This window comes from Ascaphus truei, chromosome 14, assembly GCF_040206685.1.
Source record: "Ascaphus truei isolate aAscTru1 chromosome 14, aAscTru1.hap1, whole genome shotgun sequence".
Taxonomy (NCBI): domain Eukaryota; kingdom Metazoa; phylum Chordata; class Amphibia; order Anura; family Ascaphidae; genus Ascaphus; species Ascaphus truei.
In genome coordinates, this window is record NC_134496.1 from 6,742,576 (window position 1) to 6,767,037 (window position 24,462).

The 24,462-nt window shown below is 47.0% G+C and overlaps 1 protein-coding gene across 1 annotated transcript in view; it reads right to left on the reverse strand.

The window, feature by feature from the left end:
- Positions 1 to 22,136, reverse strand: part of PROC (protein C, inactivator of coagulation factors Va and VIIIa) — a 36,691-nt gene extending 14,555 nt beyond the window's left edge. Inside the window, exons 1-2 of the mRNA XM_075569615.1 lie at positions 21,983 to 22,136; positions 6,700 to 6,786 (exon numbers count right to left, since the gene is read on the reverse strand). Of these exons, the coding sequence (XP_075425730.1) occupies positions 6,700 to 6,786; positions 21,983 to 21,989 (94 nt within the window). The 5' untranslated portion in view covers positions 21,990 to 22,136. The remainder of the gene's footprint in view (positions 1 to 6,699; positions 6,787 to 21,982) is intronic.
- Between the last annotated feature and the right edge of the window lie 2,326 nt (positions 22,137 to 24,462).

The following is a 24,462-nucleotide window of genomic DNA, read 5'->3' on the forward strand; positions in this document are numbered from 1 at the left end:
CCAGGCAGGCAATCACCTGCCTTTTGTTGAAAATCTAAAAATAAACAGATTGCATTGTAATTTTTTTTCCGTATTGCAATAACAAGAAAACAGTTAAGTAAAAGTTGCGCGCTAAAAAACATTTTTTTGTGTGGTAGGTGAGCTATGGGTTCGGGGGGGGGGGAGGCTCCGTTCATTTGTCCTGGGCCCCATGATTTCTGTTGGCGGCCCTGTTTAGGCGGTTGGGCGCTGAGGTAGCAAGGTTGTAGAATAATGGGCATTAAGAACTTTTACCATACAACTATCATTTATTCGTGTCCCCAATACAGCGATCGCTCATACACATAGTGACACGTTGCACTGTATTTTATATCAGACAGACATGAATATGGTTCTTCCATCAGTGCCCTCTTAACACTAGAATGGAGGTATATGTTTTATTTCTTCAGTGTGCTAAGACCCGGGACCCCCTCCTCGTAGGTTTGGAACATCTTTCCTCTTTATTTCGGTAATACTAAGACCATTGGGGATCCTAGCGGGTCCTGTATACGTAACCTAATATCTTTAGCCGGTATGGTAACTACCACTTCAGCCTGAGAGGAAGGTCCATGCAGATCCGCGGTCAGAGCCGATCCGCCTGCATCTGGGAATCCTCGTTACTGATGCTCTCTGTCGCATGGCGTTTCATACTTAGCAACTTATACTGGACTCCCTCAGGCTTCTCTATGGATCCTAACTAACCAGTTACTACCCCTGTCTATAACATAATAAAAAGTATGGGGGCCTGGTCTATACTACAGTATTACTTTATGAACATGGGTAGCTACTCTCCCATAGGCTCCACTCCTCTTGTTTTCCTGGAACTTAACCTTCTAGAACAGTTCCCCCTCCTGAAATACCCGTGTGTGACGTCTGGACACCCATAGCAACCCAGGGTGGGGCCGGGCCTAGCATACACTAACACTGCTAGCAACTCTTTAGGAGGGGGTTACATACGCATTTATGTTAAGCTGTAAGGCACCTCACAACCCAATCATTTGAATAGGTCTTAAAGGTTCAGTCTAAGCGGCATATAAAAACAAATTCTTATAGGCTTGAAGCTGGGGGTCTCAGAGCTGAACCACATTAATTTCAGCTCCAGGGCCCCCTTGCTTCCTGAGATTCTTAGCTCCGTATGGGGTGCTGGTACAGTATCTCTCTCAAATTTAAATGTCCTGGTCACGCAGATCAATATAGAGAGAGGAGAACTGGCGCACAGTCAAAGGAGGGGGTCCCAGGGAGTACTCCTTGATAAAGGGTACGGGTGCACACGAAACGCGTAGGAGGGTGCTCACCTCCGTTTGTTTTATGGATTAAATAAAGGATTATTCTTCATCAACCTTGGGACCCATTCCTTTGACTGTGCGCCAGTTCTCCTCTCTCTACATTGCACCAGCATTTCTACTTGGCAGCACGCCTTCAGGACATCAGATTGGGCAATATGTGAGTAATGTTTATCCATTATTTTGTCACATTGTGAACCAAGGGACCATCCCTACGAGGATTACACAGGGGCTTCATTGCTAACCCCATCTTCAGGGATATTATGGCCCCACAGAGGACAATATTTTCATTATCTCACTAGCCCTATTCTCTGTACCTATTTGTATTTTATGAACGAAATGGATCCAGCGCTGGAGCGCATTAATCGCTAACTATCTGCACACAGGTCAATAGGAAGCCGTAACACAGGGGTGTGCAAACTGGGGGGCGTGGCGGTTACAGAGGCCCAGTGCGCTTCCCGAAGGCATTTAAATTAAATGGCGAAGGCCTCTGTAACTTCACTTACCTTACCTCAGGCGGCTTCACACCATAGCAACGTATTGTCAAATGACGCAGCGTGGTCACGTAATGCCGCGTTGCCATGGTCACGTGACGTCAGAACGCGGGAGCCAAGTTAAGGAGGGGGGGGGGGTGTGAGGAGGTGGGGGGGGGAGAGCCGGCGGGGAGAGGGGGCGCAGGGAAAAAGATTGCTCACCCTTGCCTTAAGGGATGACGTCACAGTTTCCTATTGGCCCACGTGACACATTTAAGCCGTCATTATGAGAACCCCAACTAGCCCAGCAGGTGCTGCTATTGGCACCCCCTACGGAGAACTGCATAAGGTGCCAGGTATTCAGGTTTGATCCGGACTGTCCTGTATTTGGACACAGTCCAGTAAAACATGAGAGGTAATACTAGACATGTATGTGTATATCGGTATTACCTCTCTGGGCGTGTATGTGTATACCGGTATTACCTCTCTGGCCGTGTATGTGTATACCAGTATTACCTCTCTGGGCGTGTATGTGTATACCGGTATTACCTCTCTGGCCGTGTATGTGTATACCGGTATTACCTCTCTGGGCGTGTATGTGTATACCGGTATTACCTCTCTGGGCATGTATGTGTACACCGGTATTACCTCTCTGGCCGTGTATGTGTATACCGGTATTACCTCTCTGGGCGTGTATGTGTATATCGGTATTACCTCTCTGGGCGTGTATGTGTATAGTATTACCTCTCTGGGCGTGTATGTGTATACAGGTATTACCTCTCTGGCGTGTATGTGTATACCGGTATTACCTCTCTGGGCGTGTATGTGTATACCGGTATTACCTCTCTGCCCGTGTATGTGTATACCGGTATTACCTCTCTGGGCGTGTATGTGTATACCGGTATTACCTCTCTGGGTGTGTATGTGTATATCGGTATTACCTCTCTGGGCGTGTATGTGTATACCGGTATTACCTCTCTGGCCGTGTATGTGTATACCGGTATTACATCTCTGGGCGCGTATGTGTATACCAGTATTACCTCTCTGGGCGTGTATGTGTATACCGGTATTACCTCTCTGGGCGCGTATGTGTATACCAGTATTACCTCTCTGGGCGTGTATGTGTATACCGGTATTACCTCTCTGGCCGTGTATGTGTATACCGGTATTACCTCTCTGGGCGTGTATGTGTATACCGGTATTACCTCTCTGGGCATGTATGTGTACACCGGTATTACCTCTCTGGCCGTGTATGTGTATACCGGTATTACCTCTCTGGGCGTGTATGTGTATATCGGTATTATCTCTCTGGGCGTGTATGTGTATAGTATTACCTCTCTGGGCGTGTATGTGTATACAGGTATTACCTCTCTGGGCGTGTATGTGTATACTGGTATTACCTCTCTGGGCGTGTATGTGTATACCGGTATTACCTCTCTGCCCGTGTATGTGTATACCGGTATTACCTCTCTGGGTGTGTATGTGTATACCGGTATTACCTCTCTGGGCGTGTATGTGTATACCGGTATTACCCCTCTGGGTGTGTATGTGTATACCGGTATTACCTCTCTGGCCGTGTATGTGTATACCGGTATTACCTCTCTGGGTGTGTATGTGTATACCGGTATTACCTCTCTGGGCGTTTATGTGTATACCGGTATTACCTCTCTGGGTGTGTATGTGTATACCGGTATTACCTCTCTGGCCGTGTATGTGTATACCAGTATTACCTCTCTGGGCGTGTATGTGTATACCGGTATTACCTCTCTGGGCGTGTATGTGTATACCGGTATTACCTCTCTGGGCGTGTATGTGTATACCGGTATTACCCCTCTGGGTGTGTATGTGTATACCGGTATTACCTCTCTGGGTGTGTATGTGTATACCGGTATTACCTCTCTGGGTGTGTATGTGTATACCGGTATTACCTCTCTGGGCGTTTATGTGTATACCGGTATTATCTCTCTGGGTGTGTATGTGTATACCGGTATTACCTCTCTGGCCGTGTATGTGTATACCAATATTACCTCTCTGGGCGTGTGTATGTATACCGGTATTACCTCTCTGGGTGTGTATGTGTATACCGGTATTACCTCTCTGTGCGTATATGTGTATACCGGTATTACCTCTCTGGCCGTGTATGTGTATACAGGTATTACCTCTCTGGCCGTGTATGTGTATACCAGTATTACCTCTCTGGGCGTGTATGTGTATACCAATATTACCTCTATGGGCGTGTGTATGTATACCGGTATTACCTCTCTGGGTGTGTATGTGTATACCGGTATTACCTCTCTGGGCATGTATGTGTATACCGGTATTACCTCTCCGGCCGTGTATGTGTATACCGGTATTACCTCTCTGCCCGTGTATGTGTATACCAGTATTACCTCTCTGGGCATGTATGTGTATACCGGTATTATCTCTCTGGGCGTGTATGTGTATACCGGTATTACCTCTCTGGCCGTGTATGTGTATACCAATATTACCTCTCTGGGCGTGTGTATGTATACCGGTATTACCGCTCTGGGTGTGTATGTGTATACCGGTATTATCTCTCTGGGCATGTATGTGTATACCGGTATTACCTCTCTGGCCGTGTATGTGTATACCGGTATTACCTCTCTGGCCGTGTATGTGTATACCAGTATTACCTCTCTGGGCGTTTATGTGTATACCGGTATTACCTCTCTGGGCATGTATGTGTATACCGGTATTATCTCTCTGGGCGTGTATGTGTATACCGGTATTACCTCTCTGGCCGTGTATGTGTATACCAATATTACCTCTCTGGCCGTGTATGTGTATACCAGTATTACCTCTCTGGGCGTGTATGTGTATACCAGTATTACCTCTCTGGGCGTGTATGTGTATACCGGTATTACACTGGCGACACACTTTATTCGAGCTCGGCTAGTCCCACGAATTCGGGTATACCCGAGTGTATTGAGGTTTGTGACTGTTTTCTGCCCGAGTGCATTGGGTTATTTTCCAAGCAGGGATTGAAGCATTTTATTCCCGCTGGCTGCAATACTGCACAGTATATATATATACTGCATTACAATTCATGAATTTATGCCATCTGGTAGACACGCAAAGCATTGCAGCCTATTAAATCCTAATCATTATCATTTAACAGATCAGCCGCCCGTCAGCCAGGCATGAACCCAGGCTGGGAAGGCAAACGCAACAGGGCTTGTCAGAGGTGAGGAGCGGCGCATTCCAGGTATCTGCCAGGTACATACTGGGTATTTGCTCGAATAAAGTGTGTCGGTGCAGTACCTCTCTGGGCGTGTATGTGTATACCGGTATTACCTCTCTGGGCGTGTATGTGTATACCGGTATTACCTCTCTGGACATAGTGACCTGACCTGCTTGGGGGGCTGTGGGATTTCCCTGAGCAGGGCTGTTGCTAGGGGGCTGGGCAGCTTCCTCCATAAGGATTGGCTGCATTACCCAGAAGCAACCAATCAGGAGGAGGTGTCAAGAGCCTGAGGGTGGGGCCAAGGAGAAGAGGAAACAGCATGGAGCAGGGAGAGAGGTGTATGTGTGTCTGTGTATCTCGAGCACTTCTCACCTTTCCCCATTATCTCCTGGCCACCCTAATCGGGAAGCAGGGGGTCCCCAGAGCTGAAATCAACGCGGTTCAGCGCCAGAGACCCCTACTTCAAACCTATTACAAAAAGAAAAAAAGCCGCCTGGACTGACCCTTTAATGGGTCTTATGACTTAGCACTGGTCAATATCGCCCAATTAAAAGGGAAAGAAGACCCCTTCCCCCTCTAGCCTTCACTTGCTGGTTCACCTCTTTCAGTGCAATGTTTATAGTGGTAATAAGAAGTATATGGGTTTCACATTATGTTATCAACAAGGGTGTGGCTGTGTCTCATGCATCCCGATGTAGCGAAACCCCACAATCAGATGAAATGTGGCCTTGTCAATAGCAGTAGTGAGACTTCCAGTCTTGGCTAATAAAGAGCATGTAAAAGTGCAGCTGAGGTCACGTGGGCTGAATGTGGTACTGTGAATATGAGTAAACTGCCGACAGCTGTGAGTGCTCAACAGGGTTTCACCCGGAGACTATGGGTTTTGGTCACGTATCTCCGGGCTACGGGTTTATCTAGTAAACTTCTGGGTGACGGCGGCGGCGGCGACGTCTCCCGGCATCTTCTGCATCCTCCCCGTATCTCCCCCTGCGACTACTGCCAATATGGGAACGCCACGTGATGTAACAGCATCCCGTGACACCTAGGCGCCCCGTTGTCATGGCAGCCATATTGACGGGAGTTGCCGGGGCAGATGTACGGAGGATGCCGGGAGATGCCGCTGAAGGTAATCGCTACATTGATAGAAGAAATGATCCGGGTTGACCTTCAGTAGAAGATGGCCACCCTGGTGCACAAGAGTATCTCAACGTGGGAATACATTAGTGCGAGTGTCAGGAAAAGATTCTGGCTCGCACAACAAATACATTGAAATCATTCAAATCATTGTGTGAAATGAAGTGTGTGTCAGTGTGCTGGCCTGGTGGAAGCAGTGCAACCTCGCATACACAGCGCATGACCCTATAAAAAGCCCTATACATTGCTTTCTATGCAGACCAGTGTGCAGCTTATTGGACACAGTTTACTTCACTATTATTATTATTATTTTTTTTCAAACATTTTTTTATTAGGCATTTGTATGGTTAACAGACATCGTAGATTACATATTGCCTAATACAAAAACTATTTTTTAAGGTTAGGATAGAAAAGAATATCACCCAATTGGGTGAGGCCCCTGGGCCACCTTGTGGCCCTAAAAGAGAGAGGCTAGAAAAAGAGAATATTATTATTATTTTTAATGGGGGATGATCTATATGAATAAGTCTCTGATTGCCATCTTCTGTTACCCCGGATGCACAAACTCAGCTGCTGACACACTTACCTGAGCTGCTCTGAGCGCCTGGTACGTCCCAGGTGAGCACCGTCAGGGTGAGGATTACCAGGCTCCACATTCTGTAGGACAGGAAGTCTGCGGGGCACAGGGACCAGAGCACAGAGTGAGGAGCAGACCGTGAACACGTCACTGACCTTAACTATACACAGATGAATAGAACATAATACACTTAAAGCAGCAATACTACATTCCCAGTATTTGTTTATGTAAAGCATGTGATAATGTATCATTCTACATTCTTACCAAAGCAGGCAAGTTTTCGGTGCCAGAGAGATGAAGACCGCACTGCCTAATATAATGCTAAACCACATCTAGTGTGAGGGGAGGGCTGCTAGAGACTAGCGCAGAAACCAGTACATACTGCACCGACACACTTTATTCGAGCAAATACCCGGTATGTACCTGGCAGATACCTGGAATGCGCCGCTCCTCACCTCTGACAAGCCCCGTTGCATTTGCCTTCCCAGCCTGGGTTCATGCCTGGCTGATGGGCGGCTGATCTGTTAAATGATAATGATTAGGATTTAATAGGCTGCAATGCTTCGCGTGTCTACCAGATGGCATAAATTCATGAATTGTAATGCAGTATATATATATATGTAGTGTGCAGTATTGCAGCCAACGGGAATAAAATGCTTCAATCCCTGCCGGAAAATAACTCAATGCACTCGGGCAGAAAACAGTCACAAACCTCAATACACCCGGGTATACCCGAATTCGTGGGACTAGCCGAGCTCGAATAAAGTGTGTCGCCAGTGTAAAGAGAAAGAGTCCCTGTAAACAAGCACTCTTCCTCCAACGAAATAAAATAATTCATTGTTTAATGTGAAAAGGGAGATGGGTGTTGATGATGCGAGTCTCTGATGTCATTAGATGCGACCACAGCGCTAGGCTGTGGTAATCAAGTCACCCATCAGAGTTGCTATTTTGCGAGTACTGCACTGCGGTACTGCTGCGCCTGTATGCCGTGAGGTAGCTAAACTAAGTTGTGGGCCCTAGGAGGCACCCACTAGCTAGCTATATATGTATGTGCAACACGGTAGCATTGGTAGGGTCCACGGTTTCTACCTGGTGGAGATACTGCACCGACACACTTTATTCGAGCAAATACCCGGTATGTACCTGGCAGATACCTGGAATGCGCCGCTCCTCACCTCTGACAAGCCCCGTTGCATTTGCCTTCCCAGCCTGGGTTCATGCCTGGCTGACGGGCGGCTGATCTGTTAAATGATAATGATTAGGATTTAATAGGCTGCAATGCTTCGCGTGTCTACCAGATGGCATAAATTCATGAATTGTAATGCAGTATATATATATATGTAGTGTGCAGTATTGCAGCCAACGGGAATAAAATGCTTCAATCCCTGCCGGAAAATAACTAAATGCACTCGGGCAGAAAACAGTCACAAACCTCAATACACCCGGGTATACCCGAATTCGTGGGACTAGCCGAGCTCGAATAAAGTGTGTCGCCAGTGTATATAGTGAGGCAGTGCTGGTTTACAGCCAATGTATGCCTGCACTCACTCACATGCATGTGTTTTGTGTATAGCTGTAACATCAAGCTAATGTGTGAGTGAGGGGAGCATTGCTCTATCTGCTGTACAATCCTGGCTCTGTGGACATTCACATGGTTACTCTCCCCACTTGGGGACACGTTTATTTTCATTTTCCAATTATCCCCATTCTGCCTCCGTGCTATGACACACTGAGTGGGTGCTCATATGAGTATGATTATTGGCACAGTATGGTCTAATTATCTACTCAGTTGGTTATGAAGTTGTCTACTCAATTGGGTGATTTACTACTGTAGGTGCCAGAATTAGATCTGAGGATCGTAATCACGATATTATACATAGTGACATCTCTGGGATTATAATATCCCTTCTCAGGGGAAGGTACCCTACTGCGCTATATATATATTTGGACTCGTGGGAGCTATCAGTGTCTGACCCTATCCTATACAGGACAGGAACACTAATTTGTGTCAAACTACAGTGACACTAGGCAGTCACGTTTCTGCACCACTTACATCTGGCACAGAATGGTTGGTAGCATCTTTTTGCATCTAATAGGTTTTAACTTTATTTGTTCTCCCTTTTCACATTAAACAATGTATTATTTTATTTCATTGGAGGAAGAGTGCTTGTTTACAGGGATTCTTTCTCTTTATGTATAAGTTTTCGGTGCTCCTGTTATAAATCTGTCAAAATCCTGAGGCCTAGCGAAATGGCCGCCTTCTGACTGTGCTGTCGTCAGTGAAATGCTGCAGCTGATATGCAACATTATATTACTAAGTAACATTAATTACATATTACTATTAACACATTATTGTGACAGCTTCTAGAGTAATAGACAGTCTGCTGTTTGGAACACAGCAATAGATATGTTTGGGATACTTTGTTGCCAAAGGACAGAGCTCAAAAAGGTGTGTGTCAGAGCCTGCTTCAGAAGAGGAAGTGGATATATGGTTGCTGTAGCAACCAAAGGATTCTCAGTACATTAAAAAAAAATGGCATTAAGGGCAGACAGTGTTATCTAATACTACGGAACTGATTTATTTAAAAAAAAAAAATACATAGGATTTTCCAGGTTTTCCTCCTTTAAATGGCTGTTACTGCCATGACATGCAGTTGATTTACACCTAGGGAGCCCAACTCCAGTCCTCAAGGGCCACCAGGTCAGGCTTCAAGAACAGGTGGCTCAATCAGTGGCTCAGTCAGTGAGTTGGCCACCCCCCCCCCCCCCCCCGGTTTCCACGCTGTTCCTACTACTGGTTCCTCCATTTCTGCTTGGGAGATTATGACTTTAACTTTTTATCACCGTTTTCCGTCTCCCTTTCCCGTCTCCCTTAGCAGTGCCCCTGCTGGAACTTTACTTAAACCTCAGACTATCACATCTCTCCTACATCTCGATCCGTCAGGTCTGATGCTCTACATCAGGAGTGGCCAACACCAGTCTTCAAAGGCCACTAATAGGTCAGGTTTTAAGGATATCACTGCTGTTACGGGAGGCCAGGACACTTACACCAGGGATCAGTAGACTAGACAGAACTGCAGAGATGAAGAAAAGTGAATTTATTGGAAAAAAGATTCCACAAACTTCCAGTACATAAGTCCCACACAAACTCAACCAACTGGGGTAACTGGGGAGCTCTAGGTGTGGGGACCTCCGTCCAGAAGTTTACCTCCATACGCATTCCCAACCTGCACCCCTGCTCTCGATGGTCGGGGCAGCAGTTGCTCTCTGCTAGTCAACAGTTTTAAATTCCCCACTGTCGCTTCCCTCCAAACTCCTCCGCCAGTCTCCGGAACACCCTCGGATGACTTCGGATATTTAAAGGGTCCACTCCGGCCCTCCGAGTATTCCACAACAGTCCCGGCAACAGTTCCCCTGGCCCTCCCAATGCTCTCCGAAGGGATAGGCAACTCTGAGCCTGGTCCACTTTCCCCACAACTGAGTCCACAGCCCGGCCTCGCTCAACAATGCCCCAAGCCACTCACCTTATCTCGCCCAGGATCTCCTTTGTCCTGAGGCTGGATACTTGTATACCCATACTCCGCACAAAGGACTGAACCTTTAAACCATTCCACATACAGTTAACCCCTGGTTCCCAAAGTGCTGGAGCCAGGCTAGAGAATATAATATCAGCCCAATGTGGGCACAGTACACAGGTACAGGATTGGTACAATAAACTGTGCATACATATATAAATACATGTAAACACTAGAGAAAGAAAAAGTATTCCACATATAGCACTCAAGTATGCAAAAAAGGTATACGTTTATTATAAATAACATCACATACAACAATCATAAAACAGTCCCTGAACCAACCCTATAGTAATATAAAGGGATAATCCCCTGAGGTAGAGAGACACCCATGGGCTGAGTGAAAGATGAATCAAAACTAGCAATAGATATAACTTGGTAGAAGGGCATGCAATCTGCCCTCTACCAATGAGACCGGCCGGTCAATGAGCAAGCCTGCTATAGTAAACACAAAGATGAAAAATGGTACTACATGAGCAAGAGCATACCAAGAGCACAAAGAATCATAAGCAGCAAGCACTGTAAAAACAACAAATGAGCAGGGACTAATGAGAGTAACACTGGGTCCCTGTGAATAAGTCCATGCAGAAAGAGAGCAACACAGCTATACTATTGTAGCTATGGTTGTTAGTATGCCATGTTGGAAAATAGCAGACACGTGTGTCAGTACTTAGCTGCTGATAAATGCAGGACAGCCCCAATGCACAGAAACAGCTGCTTGTAGTGCATAAGTAGCAGGAGCCCTTGGTAAGACCGGAAAACGCAAGACCCAGCAGCTTGTCATCAAAACAGGTCAGTGTACAGGTACCGGGCGTACAAACAGGAAGAGAGCCCCATATATAAATATATCATATTATTGACAGGTAGGGTTAATGACTGCTTAACTTTTGTTTAGAAACAACAAAATCTACCTCTAACGTCACACCTCCCCCCTTAACCGGAAAGCTCTGGGGTTGCAACTCCAGCGTGTTGGTCAAAAGGTCAGAGCTTAGCCGGCCCCGGATCGTCCTGTTAAGAAAGTCCATCATCATTGCTGTACTCACTCCCCTTTTTGTGCTGTACAGTGCAGTCATACTCCTTTAAGTCCAAACTCCACCACAACAGCTTGGCATTATCCCCTGAGATCCGCTGCAACCAGTTCAGGGGATTGTGGTCCATAATGACTGTGAAAGGTCGGCCGTACATACTATATATGGCTGGTCTTTCCAGGGGGCACACACTATGGCCAAGTACTCCTTGATCATAGCATAGAGGGCCTCCTGATCTAGCAACTTGCGCCTCAGGTATACAATGGGGTGATCAACCCAATTGGTACCCACATCACTCAGCACTGCACTGATTCCAAAGTTAGAGGCATCGTCCTTAATCAGGAACCGCTTATCATAGTCAGGAGCTGCCAAGATTGGAGCACTTGCTAGGGCAGCCTTGAGAACGGTGAAGGCACTCTCACACTCCGGCATCCAGGCTATCATGCTAGGGTGTCACTTTTTGGTCTGGTTCGTCAGGGGTTTGGCCAGGGCACTGTAGTGGGGTACAAACTTGCAGTAATGCTGGCGGTCCCCAGAAATGCTAGCTCCTGTTTCTGGGAACTGGCCACCCCAAAATGGCTTCCACCTTTTCGGGCTCGGGCTTTAAATGCTTAATCCCAGCCTCCTGGATGCGGGCTAGGACTGCCGCTACATGGGTAAGATGTTCGGCCCAAGGGCTACTAAAAACACTCAGATCGTCAAAGTACGCCGTGTCATACCCCTGCATCCCCTCCAGCAGGCGATTGACCAGGCGCTGGAAGGTGGCCAGTGTGTTATTCATTCCGAATGGTATGACCGAAAATTCATACAAGCCACTAGGGTGATGAAAGCCGACTTTTCCCGTGCTTCCTGGGTCAATGGGATCTGCTAGTACCCCAGGCTCAGATCCATGGTTGCCAGATACCTTTCCCCTGCGAGCTCGGCATGGGATAAGCATCTTACATGGTCTGGGCATTTAACCGACGATAGTCCACGTAGAACCGGGTGGATTTGTCCTTTTTGGGACAAGAACTGCCGGCGAAGCCCAGAGACTCTGCGACCTGGAATTCACCCCCACCTCCAATATCCTCTATCTCCCTGTCCAGGCTCTGCCTTAACTCCAGACACCTGGTACACAGACTTATGGAGGGGCCTCTGATCGCTGGTGTTGACCAGATGATCAGTGAGGTGAGTCCATCCAGGTTTGTCCGTGAACAGACCTCCATACCTCCCTAACAACTCTCACGCCTGCTTGTTTTGGGGGGCCACGATTTGGGACCCAATCCTGACGTCCTCTACAGAGCCTCCCCTAGGAGATCAGGCAGAGCTCTGCTCGCGCGTCTCCTGATGGTGGGCTACACACCGCCATCACCACTGGCCCACTCGCATGGTACACCTTAATAATATTTACCTCGCTTTATGCAAACAGTAGGTGCTTCAGGTGTCCGCAGTATTTGTTTCAGAGTGCAATTGAACAGCTCGCACAGTCTGTTGGTTTGAGGATATTAGGGGGTCGAATGTAGCGCGGTCACCCTGCTTGCAGCCCAGAGACTTTGGAGCAGCTCACTCATGAACTGTGCTCCCTGGTCAGCCAGGATCTCACTAGGGAAACCTACCCAACTAAAAATAATGATCAGTGGCTCCGCTACCTTTTGGGTGTCAATGGAGGAAAGAGCCACTGCCTCCGAGTACCTTGTCGCGAAGTCCACGGCCGTTAAAATATAAATTTTCCCCGACCTACTGGGGATCATCAGGGGCCTGATGATGTCTACCACCACTCGCTGGAAGAGTTCCCCGATTACTGGTAGCAGCCTCAGGGGGGCCTTCGTCCAATCGCCCTGCACCCCAGTCCAGGACAGTGTGAACCACTTCGAAGGATTTTCTACCCCCATCCGCCAGGGTCACCCGCATCCCTCCCCAGGTAGAAGGTGCTCCAGCCTGACCATATCAAGCCAACCCAGAGTGACAGCAGCACCGGAGTTAAGCATATCGGCAGTTATCTGGTCCCCAATGGTCACCGGTCAGAGGGGCTTGAGCCTCACGTCTGTGGGATGAAGATTGACCATGGCGACCTGGGGTGTAGCTCCGGATGGGATAAAGGGGTTGGTCGTTTGGATCTCTGGACCGGCATCAGCAACACAGGTGAGGGTGTTAGGTCATCCAGACTGCCTATCCAAGCCAAGACCCGGGCTGCTGGGGTACGTTGCCTGGCCCCAGCAACATTGGGCTGGGATGGGTGGGGGCAGTCGCACTCCATGTGCCCCATCTTATTAGATCCGAAACACCGCCGTTCATTGACAAACTTGGTGAGCGCTGTGGCTGGATGCCAGAATCTCACGTCGGTTTGGGCAGAATCAGGCTCTTGGGGCTGGAAAGGCACTGCGGGTGTGAGGGTCACCGGGGGCCATCTCCGGAGGTCAGAAAGTCATCTGCCAAGGTGGTCACTTGCATCGCACTGGACAGCTTACGGTCGGTGACGCACTCCCGCACCATAGGCAGGCATTTAAGCATAAACTGCTCCTTCATCAAGTCACAGCGGCTCGCTCAGCAGAGGTGGCACTGCTCCTCAGGTCCTACAGAGCATGCCTAATGTCCACCGGCATACCGATCTCCGCTGCGGGTAGCACCCTGGGAGTCTCCATCGACTCATCACTCGAGCTGGCAGACAACTCTCAGGGTCCTGAATTTCCTGCAACTATCTCATGGCTGCCCAGTGCTTCAGCTCCAACCACTGAGTACCTGGACTTGTAGGCCAACGGATCGGCAACCAAATGTTTCTTGTTGTGGTTCCTGTTGGTTATTCCACACTCCTCACATCGGAGTGCAATCTGGTCCTTGGTCCAGGACCGTTACTTGGCCGACATCCTTGTAGTCTCGTCCGTATGTTGACTAACTACAGGGAATGGTAAGGAGAATGTGTCAGAGTAACTGGAGCGTTTGTAACAGAGTTCTGTGATCTTCAAAATTGAGACCGTACTCATTACAGATAGAATATCAGTGCTGAGCCTATCGATACCACCGCTACCACCTGAACAGAAAGCCTGTCACGGTAGGCCAGGACACTTAAACCAGGTATCAATACACTAAACAGAGCTGCGGAGATGAACAAAAGTGAATTTATTATAAAAAAAGATTTCACAAACCTCCAGTACATAAGACCCACACAAATTTACCCAACTGTGGGAACAGAGCTCTAGATTCGGTACGTGTTCCCAAATTGCGCCGCTTCCTTGATGGTAGGGGCAGCACTGTTTTGCACTCCGCTGGTCAGCAGTTTCAAATTTCCTTCAGTCACTTCCCTCCAAACTCCTCCGCAAGTCTCCGGAACACCCTCAGGTTACTTCGGATATTTAAAGGGTCCACTTTGGCTCTCCAAGTATTCCACAGCAAGTCTCTGAAACCAAAGCTGGGTTCCCATTGATATATCCCTGCGGTCTCCATCCACCAACATGGGGGACAGAGGCCCAACCAATCCCAGAGCAAATTGTCTTCGGAGTCTGATCAGCGAGCGAGGGCTCGTCTGTGTTGGACTAATCCGGAGCAACGGGAGGTTATCCATCCTCCCCAAAATGGTCCGAGCCTTTAAACCATTCAACAGACAGTTAGCCCCTGGTTCCCAAAGTGCTGGAGCCAGGCTACAGAATATAATAGCCCAATGTGGGCACAGTACACAGATGTAAGATTGGTACAACAAACTGTACATACATGTATAAATACATCATATTATAAACAGGTAGGGTTAATGGCGGGTGCAACCAAATCTACCCGTACCGCCGCCAATTAAATTTTTTATTTTTTTTACATTTATTTAATTAACTGGCGCCCGACCGGAGTCATCGCGGGCCGCACAGAGAGGCCAGGCGGGCCGCGGGCCGTATCTTGTGCAGGCCTGTTATTGAGCAACCAAATAAAATAAAGGGTATTAAAATGACAAACTGAAGGTATGTGCTGGATCCAAATACTGACAGCCGTATAAGCTCAGGATCCTGAGCCTATACAGCTGTCAGTATTTGGATCCAGTATCACATGATCCAGGGGGAGCATAGGGAAAAAAACACATAAAAAACGCTCTAAGTGCAGAAATATAAACAGTGCTGGGATTAACCCTCTATAGCTTGGCTCTTGTGTTATTCCTACTCACAAGAAGATAGTAGTTTTCAGGCAATAGAGATCAATATACTGATGGGTGTGTGTCACTGGCTCTTGTACCTCACGGGATGTACCTCAGCGAGAGAGGGAGAGGAACACACATAGTACGATCTCTCGGTATGACACTTTATGAAAAATCTGGTAAAATGCACACTTACAGTGTCTCAAAGTAAAAACAGCATTAATGGCTATAAAAGCTAAAGTGACGCGGCTTGGATGAAGATAGACAGCGTCTCTCACCACACCGCCTACGTCTGGGGCTCCAACCCGATCACCACCTCCGTTGGCGGGTGACGCTGCCTCACTTCCGGTCGCGAGACGATGTCGTCACTTCCAGTCGCGGCGTTACAGCGGGTCGTTGGTGTCTACGTGGGATGCCCAGGAATCCTCTTCCCCAGCTGCGTCACGTTGTAGGCGGTACCACTCTACGCGTTTCGCCTGTTCATTGGATCGGCTTCCTCAGGAGTGTACCTATCCCTGCCTTATGTCTGCTATATATACTGCATGAATTAAACAATTGCGCAATAAAAAACTAATTGAATGCGATCAAACAATTAAAGTAAAAGGCCTGCTCTGCATCATCAAGGAGTGGATATATATACAGGGGAATACCCAAAATAGGGAAAATGTGTAGTGCAAATTGAGACAACTTATTAATCTTCAATAAGTTTCCATGGAGATATTTCCAACATCAAGATATCACAACATAATTACAATAACTATTGGCCACAATATTCAGGGATTTAGACTAGGAATCAATATTGAAAACATATATATATATATATTGAGAGGGCGGATAAAACAATCCTATTAGTAGTTTCTACATGGGACTAATTTCAACATTCTCATATTGAATACATAATTGATAAACATGGATTGGATATGTAATATATTAATACCCTTCATTACTAGACACAATGCCAATTATTCTATAGTGGGTAATTATTATAAGCTTAAAAATCTTCCTGACAATTCCCTTCCCCTCAGTACCCGACTAGCACCCTCTCTATCCACCTTTAAGACCCACCTTAAGACACATCTGCTTAAAGAAGCATATGAATAGCACTGGATAATCCTGGACACATGATACATAAAGCTTGGCCCCCTGCAGACGCACTTACTAGAATTCCCTCCTACTGTCTCTGTACGTTCTCCCTACCCACCAATTAGATTGTAAGCTCCTCGGAGCAGGGACTCCTCTTCCTTAATGTTACTTTTATGTCTGAAGCACTTATTCCCATGATCTGTTATTTATATTATTTGTTATTTATATGATACTAGCTGAGAGACCCGGCGTTGCCCGGGATGTGAACCGTGAATAAGTATGTGTAAATGTTGTATTCTAATGTGTATTGCAAACTTCTAATTTGATGTGAATGTTATGTAATATTTGTCCAAAGTGTGTTTGTAAACCAACAACAGTAGAAAGCACATGTATCTGAGGGCAATTTTGCTAAGTGTGTGTTCCTTGTTAGGGTTGTTAGTTCCTAAAATGTTGTTGTTGTAAAGGCGGGGGTGTTTTGGGGGGGTGGGCGGGGGGGTCCACGGGAGTGTTTTGGGAGGGGCAGGCAAGGGGGTCCACGGGAGTGTTTTGGGGGGGCGGGCGGGGGGGTCCACGGGAGTGTTTTGGGGGGTTCCACAAGAGTTTGGGGGGGGGGGCGGGCGGGCAGGGGGGTCCACGGGAGTTTTTTTGGGGTGGGCGGGGGGTGGGGTCCACGGAAGTGTTTTTGGGGGTGCGGGCGGGGGGTCCATCGGAGTGTTTTGGGGGGGCAGGCGGGGGGTCCACGGGAGTGTTTTTGTGGGGGCGGCCAGGATCCAGGAGGGCTTGCGGCGTAGTGTGGTGGTTGCGCTGCACGTGCGTGTTTTTGATGCGGGGCCTCCGGAGGTAGGGGTTGCAGTCCACGTGCGTGGTTGCGCTCCATTTGTGCTGCGGGGCCTCCGTAGGTAGGGGTTGCGCTCCATTTGTACTGCGGGGCCTCTGTAGGTAGGGGTTGCGCTCCGTTTGTGAAGCGGGCCCTCCGTAGGTAGGGGTTGCGCTCCGTTTGTGAAGCGGGTCCTCCGTAGGTAGGGGTTGCGCTCCGTTTGTGAAGCGGGCCCTCCGTAGGTAGGGGTTGTGGCGTCCTCCGGGAGGTGTTGGAGTTTAAGCGGGCTAGGTGCGGCTTGGGCAGTTGTGGGCACGGGAGGGTTTGGGGGGGGGATGTGGGCACGGGAGGGTTTTGGGGGGGGATGTGGGCTACGTGAGTGTTTTGGGTTTTTAAATACACTCAATGATAATGACAGTAACCTGAAGTTCACCAGTGTACTGAGTCAGGAGCGTGTCAATTTTCTTGATTTAAGTATTTATGTAGAAAATGGGAAAATCAAAACAGAAACATATTTCAAGAATACAGATAAGAATAATTATATTCTAAGGTCCAGCTGCCACTTACCCAAATGGATGGATAATGTGCCAGCTGGACAATTTTCCTGTATCAGAAGAAATTGTAGCGAAGATGAGTCTTATAAATTACAATCAAATATGCTAAAACAAAGATTTGTGGATAAAAACTATAGTGAGAACATGCTGGACAAAGCGATGCAAAAAGTGGATGAAATAAATAGAGCAGACCTTCTAAAACCTAAGATTAAAACTAACACTAGAGAGGGAAGATTTGATTATGCGTTTTTAACAAATTACAGCAGGGAAGCAGGAGAAATAAAAACCATTATAAATAAACATTGGAAAATCCTGAAAAATTACCCCATTTTAGGAACAAGTATTCCTGATAAACCTAATATAATATTCAGGAAAGCAGCCAACTTGAAACAGCATTTGGCACCAAGTGCATTAAGAACTACAAAACAAGGGGGAAATAGTTGGTTGCAAACAAATAAAGGTTTTTATGGATGCAGAACGTGTAGAACTTGTCAGTTTAGGTCAGCCAGCAATACAGAATTTGTCTCAAATATCACGCGGGGAAAATTCCTTATAGATTCTTGTATGACATGTAGAACTGATCACATGGTATATCTTCTAGTGTCCATGCAAAATGCAATACATTGGAAAAACAGGGAGACCCATTTGGACACCAATTTTGGAACACTTAAGCAGTATTAAAAGAAAATTAGAAACAAATAGCTTATCAAATCATTTTGCAAAATTCCATCAGGGAGATAGTGCTGGTCTGACCTTCATTGCAATTGAACATGTTCTGCAGCATTGGAGAGGGGGTGATAGAAATGTGGAACTAAGGAAGAGGGAACCATTTTGGATACACAAAATGAAGACCTTATCCCCAAGGGGTCTAAACATGGAAATCGATATTGTACCATTTTTGTGATACCACTAATGCTTGCCTCTCTCCCCTTTTTTTGTCTCCCTTTGCTGTATTGTGAGTCAAATCACTATATCTAAGGAGTTACTCTATTTTGTATTATTGTCCAGGATGTTTTGTAGTTATTATGTATGAATTGTCAGGAAGATTTTTAAGCTTATGATAATTACCCACTATAGAATAATTGGCATTGTGTCTAGTAATGAAGGGTATTAATATATTATATATCTAATCCATGTTTATCAATTATATATTCAATATGAGAATGTTGAAATTAGTCCCATGTAGAAACTACTAATAGGATTGTTTTATCCACCCTCTCAATATATATATATATATATATTTTCAATATTGATTCCTAGTCTAAATCCCTGAATATTGTGGCCAATAGTTATTGTAATTATGTTGTGATATCTTGATGTTGGAAATATCTCCATGGAAACTTATTGAAGATGAATAAGTTGTCTCAATTTGCACTACACATTTTCCCTATTTTGGGTATTCCCCTGTATATATATCCACTCCTTGATGATGCAGAGCAGGCCTTTTACTTTAATTGTTTGATCGCATTCAATTAGTTTTTTATTGCGCAATTGCTTAATTCATGCAGTATATATAGCAGACATAAGGCAGGGACAGGTGCACTCCTGAGGAAGCCGATCCAATGAACAGGCGAAACGCGTAGAATGGTACCGCCTACAACGTGACGCAGCTGGGGAAGAGGATTCCTGGGCATCCCACGTAGACACCAACGAGCCGCTGTAACGCCGCGACTGGAAGTGACGACATCGTCTCGCGACCGGAAGTGAGGCAGCGTCACCCGCCAACGGAGGTGGTGATCGGATCGGAGCCCCAGACGGAGGCGGTGTGGTGAGAGACGCTGTCTAACTTCATCCAAGCCGCGTCACTTTAGCTTTTATAGCTATTAATGCTGGTTTTACTTAGAGACACTGTAAGTGTGCATTTTACCAGATCTTTATAAAGGGTCATACCGACAGATCTGTACTATGTGTGTTCCTCTCCCTCTCTCGCTGAGGTACATCCCGTGAGGTACGGAAGCCAGTGACACACACCCATCAGTATATTGATCTCTATTGCCTGAAAACTACTATCTTCTTGTGAGTAGGAATAACACAGGAGCCAAGCTTTATAGGGTTAATCCCAGCACTGTTTATATTTCTGCACTTAGAGCGTTTTTTATGTGTTTTTTCCCTATGCTCCCCCTGGATCATGTGATACAAGTTTTACTCTTTGGGGATAAGTGAAAACAACCCCACCAGAGGGGTATTACATGTAATTTCTTATCACTTGTGAGCCATATATTGCACAGTTATATCACATTGAGTCACGTGATATATATTTAGGGCTTAGCGCCTTGTTTACACCTTTTTGCTGCACAAGTATTTGGATCCAGCACATACCTTCAGTTTGTCATTTTAATACCCTTTATTTTATTTGGTTGCTCAATAATAAAGATTACGTTTTAAACACTACATTAATCACCAGAGAGTGAGCTTGAGTGCAATATTTGGGTTCTTTCTCTATCAGTTCTGTATTAATCATTACCCAAGAGCACCGCTTACCATTATAACCATTGTGGCAGTAGCAGGGGCTCCCCTATTGTTTCTGAAGCAGGGATATGCTTAAATCCTGACTTGGTGGTGGCCCTTGAGGACTGGAATTGTCCGTCCTGCTCTTCATACTGTATATATAATAGGTTCTCTTTGCACTACTTGTGTAAAGATCCTTTAGTAGTCGATTCTGGCAGGAGTTCACAGCCGGGAATCTCGCGCGCAGGGAATCTCGCGCGCCGACGCTTCTTCATTTCTTATTATCGCAGATCATCGTGACATTTTTCCAGCACAATATTTCGGGGGACGCAGTCCCAACACCAGGAGCAGGTAAATCAATCACCTGATGAAAGTTATCCTCCTACCCTAACCCCTAAAGTTCAACCCCTACCCTAACCCCTAAAGTTTAACCCCTATCCTAACCCCTAAAGTTTAACCCCTACCCTAACCCCTAAAGTTTAACCCCTACCCTAACCCCTAAAGTTTAACCCCTACCCTAACCCCTAAAGTTTACCCCTATCCTAACCCCTAAAGTGTACCCCCTACCCTAACCCGTAAAGTTATCCCCCTACCCTAACCTCTAAAACCCCTAAAGTTATCCCCCTACCCTAACCACTAAAATCCCTAAAGTTATCCCCCTACCCTAACGCTAAAACCCCTACAGTTTAACACCCTAACCTAACCCCTAAAACCCCTAAAGTTATCCCCCTACCCTAACCGCTAAAACCCCTAAAAGGTTTAGGGGGGGGGGGGGGTTGTATCTAAACGGGCTGATTATAAGTGATGTTTGTACAAATAGTTTGCCGCAGAGTAGAAATGCATTTTAAACCCTGAAACATGCAATGTAAATAGATCATATGCTACAACCATGATAACCTGCAGTCATATATTATTAATACCCGGGCATTTAATTATCCTGCTGGTTCTGAGCAGTAGAAAAACAGGGAGATAACACTTATAAAATGGGGATTAGGACCAAAAGTAATACAGCACCTTTAGCAACAACGTGTTGCAAGTGCTTAAAAACACACACAACGTGCGCACACATCAAGAAAAGTATATAGATTAGTTTATTTTGACATTTATAAACACACACAATATAATATACCCCGTATATAAATGAAAGAGAACAAACCGTGGCACATTAAATCCAGAGGAAAATGTCTGGGAGTTCATGAACAAAATCTAGGATATCACGGGGAAATCCGGCAAACGGTCTGACTGTTTAATAAACTTCTGTCACATTTTATGGTACAAGTCCTGTGACTGCCTGCTTTTATATACAGGTACATACATATATATATATATTTTTTTTTTATTTGAGACACACACACGTTATTAGCCCTGTTAAATTTGAAATAACACACAAAATTCCATGATAAAATAACACGTACAGTATTATCTCCTTAACCATTGTTTTTTCTTAATGGGAGCAATAATGTCCCCTATATCTGTATTCACAAATATACATATACTCCACACACACAGTATACTCATGCAACGTACCAGAACACAAGAAATCTATACAGTACACGCACGCATATAGATACTCCACACGCACATATACAGTATGCTAACACAACAGAATACAAGAAGATACATTATATATATATATACGTATATACTGTATATGTATACACGTGCACTGTAATAGAACATTAGATCCGGAGATAACTCACCCTTCATCCCTGGGTAACAAGTATCCAGCAGGTGTCTGGCGAGACTGTGGGTCGCACAGAGTTTTTCGGGGGACCGTAGGATCTCGCACCGTTTGCTTAGGATCTCTTTATTCAGCCATCAATGGCAGATCAGGATTCGGGTTAATCCATAACCTGAAATATTGATTTCCTGTCCCTATCTGTGCAAACAGCGGGGGCAGCCAGCGGCATATTGCAACCCCGAGTGAGATGGGAGGCGGCCAGTGTGGTGAGATGGGGGGGGGGGGGGGGGGGGAGCAGTGAAATGGGGGGTGGGGGGGAGAAGTGACCAAGAGAAGAGGGGAAAATAAGTTAATGAGGCATCAGCAGCAAGAAATAGCGCAGGCGTGGCCAAGTCCAGTCCTCAAGGGCCACCAACAGGGCAGGTTTTCAGGATATCCCTGCTTCAGCGCAGGTTGCTCAATCAGTCCCAGGTTCAGCACAGGTGGCTCAATCTGTGCCAGCTTCAGCACAAGTGGCTCAATCTGTGCCAGCTTCAGCACAAGTGGCTCAATCAGTGGCTCAGTCTTTGACTGATTCTGCCACCTGTGCTGAAGCAGGGATATCCTCAAATCCTTGAGGTGGCCCTTGAGGACTGGACTTGGCCGCCCCTGGACTAGGGCACGACACGAGAAAGGGGGCAGAGCTGCAGAATAGGTAATAACAGATTAGACAGCCCAATATGATTTTTAGGGGGGATATTTCTTAAACTGCAATAGTGCTGATCGGGGCTGTCACGGGAGACCAGGACTAATACCTGGGATCAGGGGAGACCAGGACTAATACCTGGGATCAATATCGCCAGACAGAACACGAGAGTTTATAAAATTAATTTATTGGAAAAACATATCCACAACTATACAAAAGAAACAAACATCACACATACCCAACTGGGGACACTGGGGGATACCCGGCCTAACTAGTCGCAGGGACCTACTTGCAGAGATTTCCCCTGTTGTCTTTCTTTGCCCAGTGCCTACAGGACTGGTTTTCAGGCCTGAGACCTGCACTGGATTGGACACTGCAGTTTCTCCCTGTCACAGCAACACCTCTGTAAGGCCTCGGCCATGCTCCCTGCTTGCTCGCTGAGGCGTGCTTTGGCGCAGGGAAAGCGGGTGCTTTCCCTGGCCTTGCGGTTGCTTACTGCACGCTCTGTCAGCGGGCCGTCAGGGGGCGGGCCGGGGGCGGGCGCGTCACTGGCTGGGGGCGGGCCAGTGACGTCACGGAGCTGGTTCGTCCTCATTGGGCGAACCGCTCACGTGACCGGCCTGTCCGGCAAGCGGGGGAATTTTAAATTCGCCTAAGACCTGCGCTTCCGCAAGCGCGCGGAAGCGCAGGTGAGCCCCTACTAAAGCCGCTCTAATTGCGACTGTAGGGGCTCAATGCTGAGCGGAAGCGCGCGTCAGCACGCTTCCGCCAGCAAGCGCTAAACATGGCCAAGGTGCTGCCTACATGCTGGGCCCTGATTGGTGGGTAGGAAGGTGCTGCCTACATGCTGGGCCCTGATTGGTGGGTAGGAAGGTGCTGCCTACATGCTGGGCCCTGATTGGTGGGTAGGAAGGTGCTGCCTACATGCTGGGCCCTGATTGGTGGGTAGGACTGCAATATAACATTTGCAACAATTCTCCTGCAAACATATTGACCCCTGATTCCTGAGGTGCTGAAACCAAAGACATACATATATACATAACATATAATACAATACCAATGTATTACTGACAGGTAGGGGTAATGGCAGACTTAACCTTTACTAACACCAGCCATAATTTCCCCTCCCGTCACACCTCCCCCCTTAAGCGGAGAGCTCTGGGGTAGCGACCCCAACGGGTTCATCCCCAAGCGTGACGCCTGAAGGTCAAAGCTAAGCCGGCCCGGGATCGTCCTGCCGGGAAAGTCCATCGGCATTGCCGGGCTCACTCCCTTTTTGTGCAGTGCGGTAAAGTCATATTCTTGGAAGGTCAGACTCCACCGCAGCAGCTTGGCGTTATCCCCCGACACTCGCCGTAACCAGCTCAGAGGGTTGTGGTCAATAATGACCGTAAACGGGCGGCCATACACATCTGGTTGAAGCTTCCGGAGAGCCCATACTATAGCCAGGCACTCTTTCTCAACAGTAGCATAAGCAGCCTCCCGATCTGATAACTTGCGGCTCCGGTACACGATTGGGTGTTCAACCCCATCGGCACCCACCTGACTCAACACTGCACCAATGCCAAAGTTAGAGGCATCAGTTTGAATCAGGAACCGCTTATCATAGTCGGAGCTGCTAGGATTGGAGAGCTTGCCAGGGCAGCCTTGGGGGCTGAGAAGGCACCCTCACACTCCGGTGACCAGGTTACTGTGCGAGGGAGTCTCATTTTAGTCAGGTCGGTCAAGGGTTTGGTCAGGGCACTGTAATGAGGTACAAATTGGCTGTAATACCCAGCGGTCCCCAAAAAGGCTAGTACCTGCTTCTTAGTTCT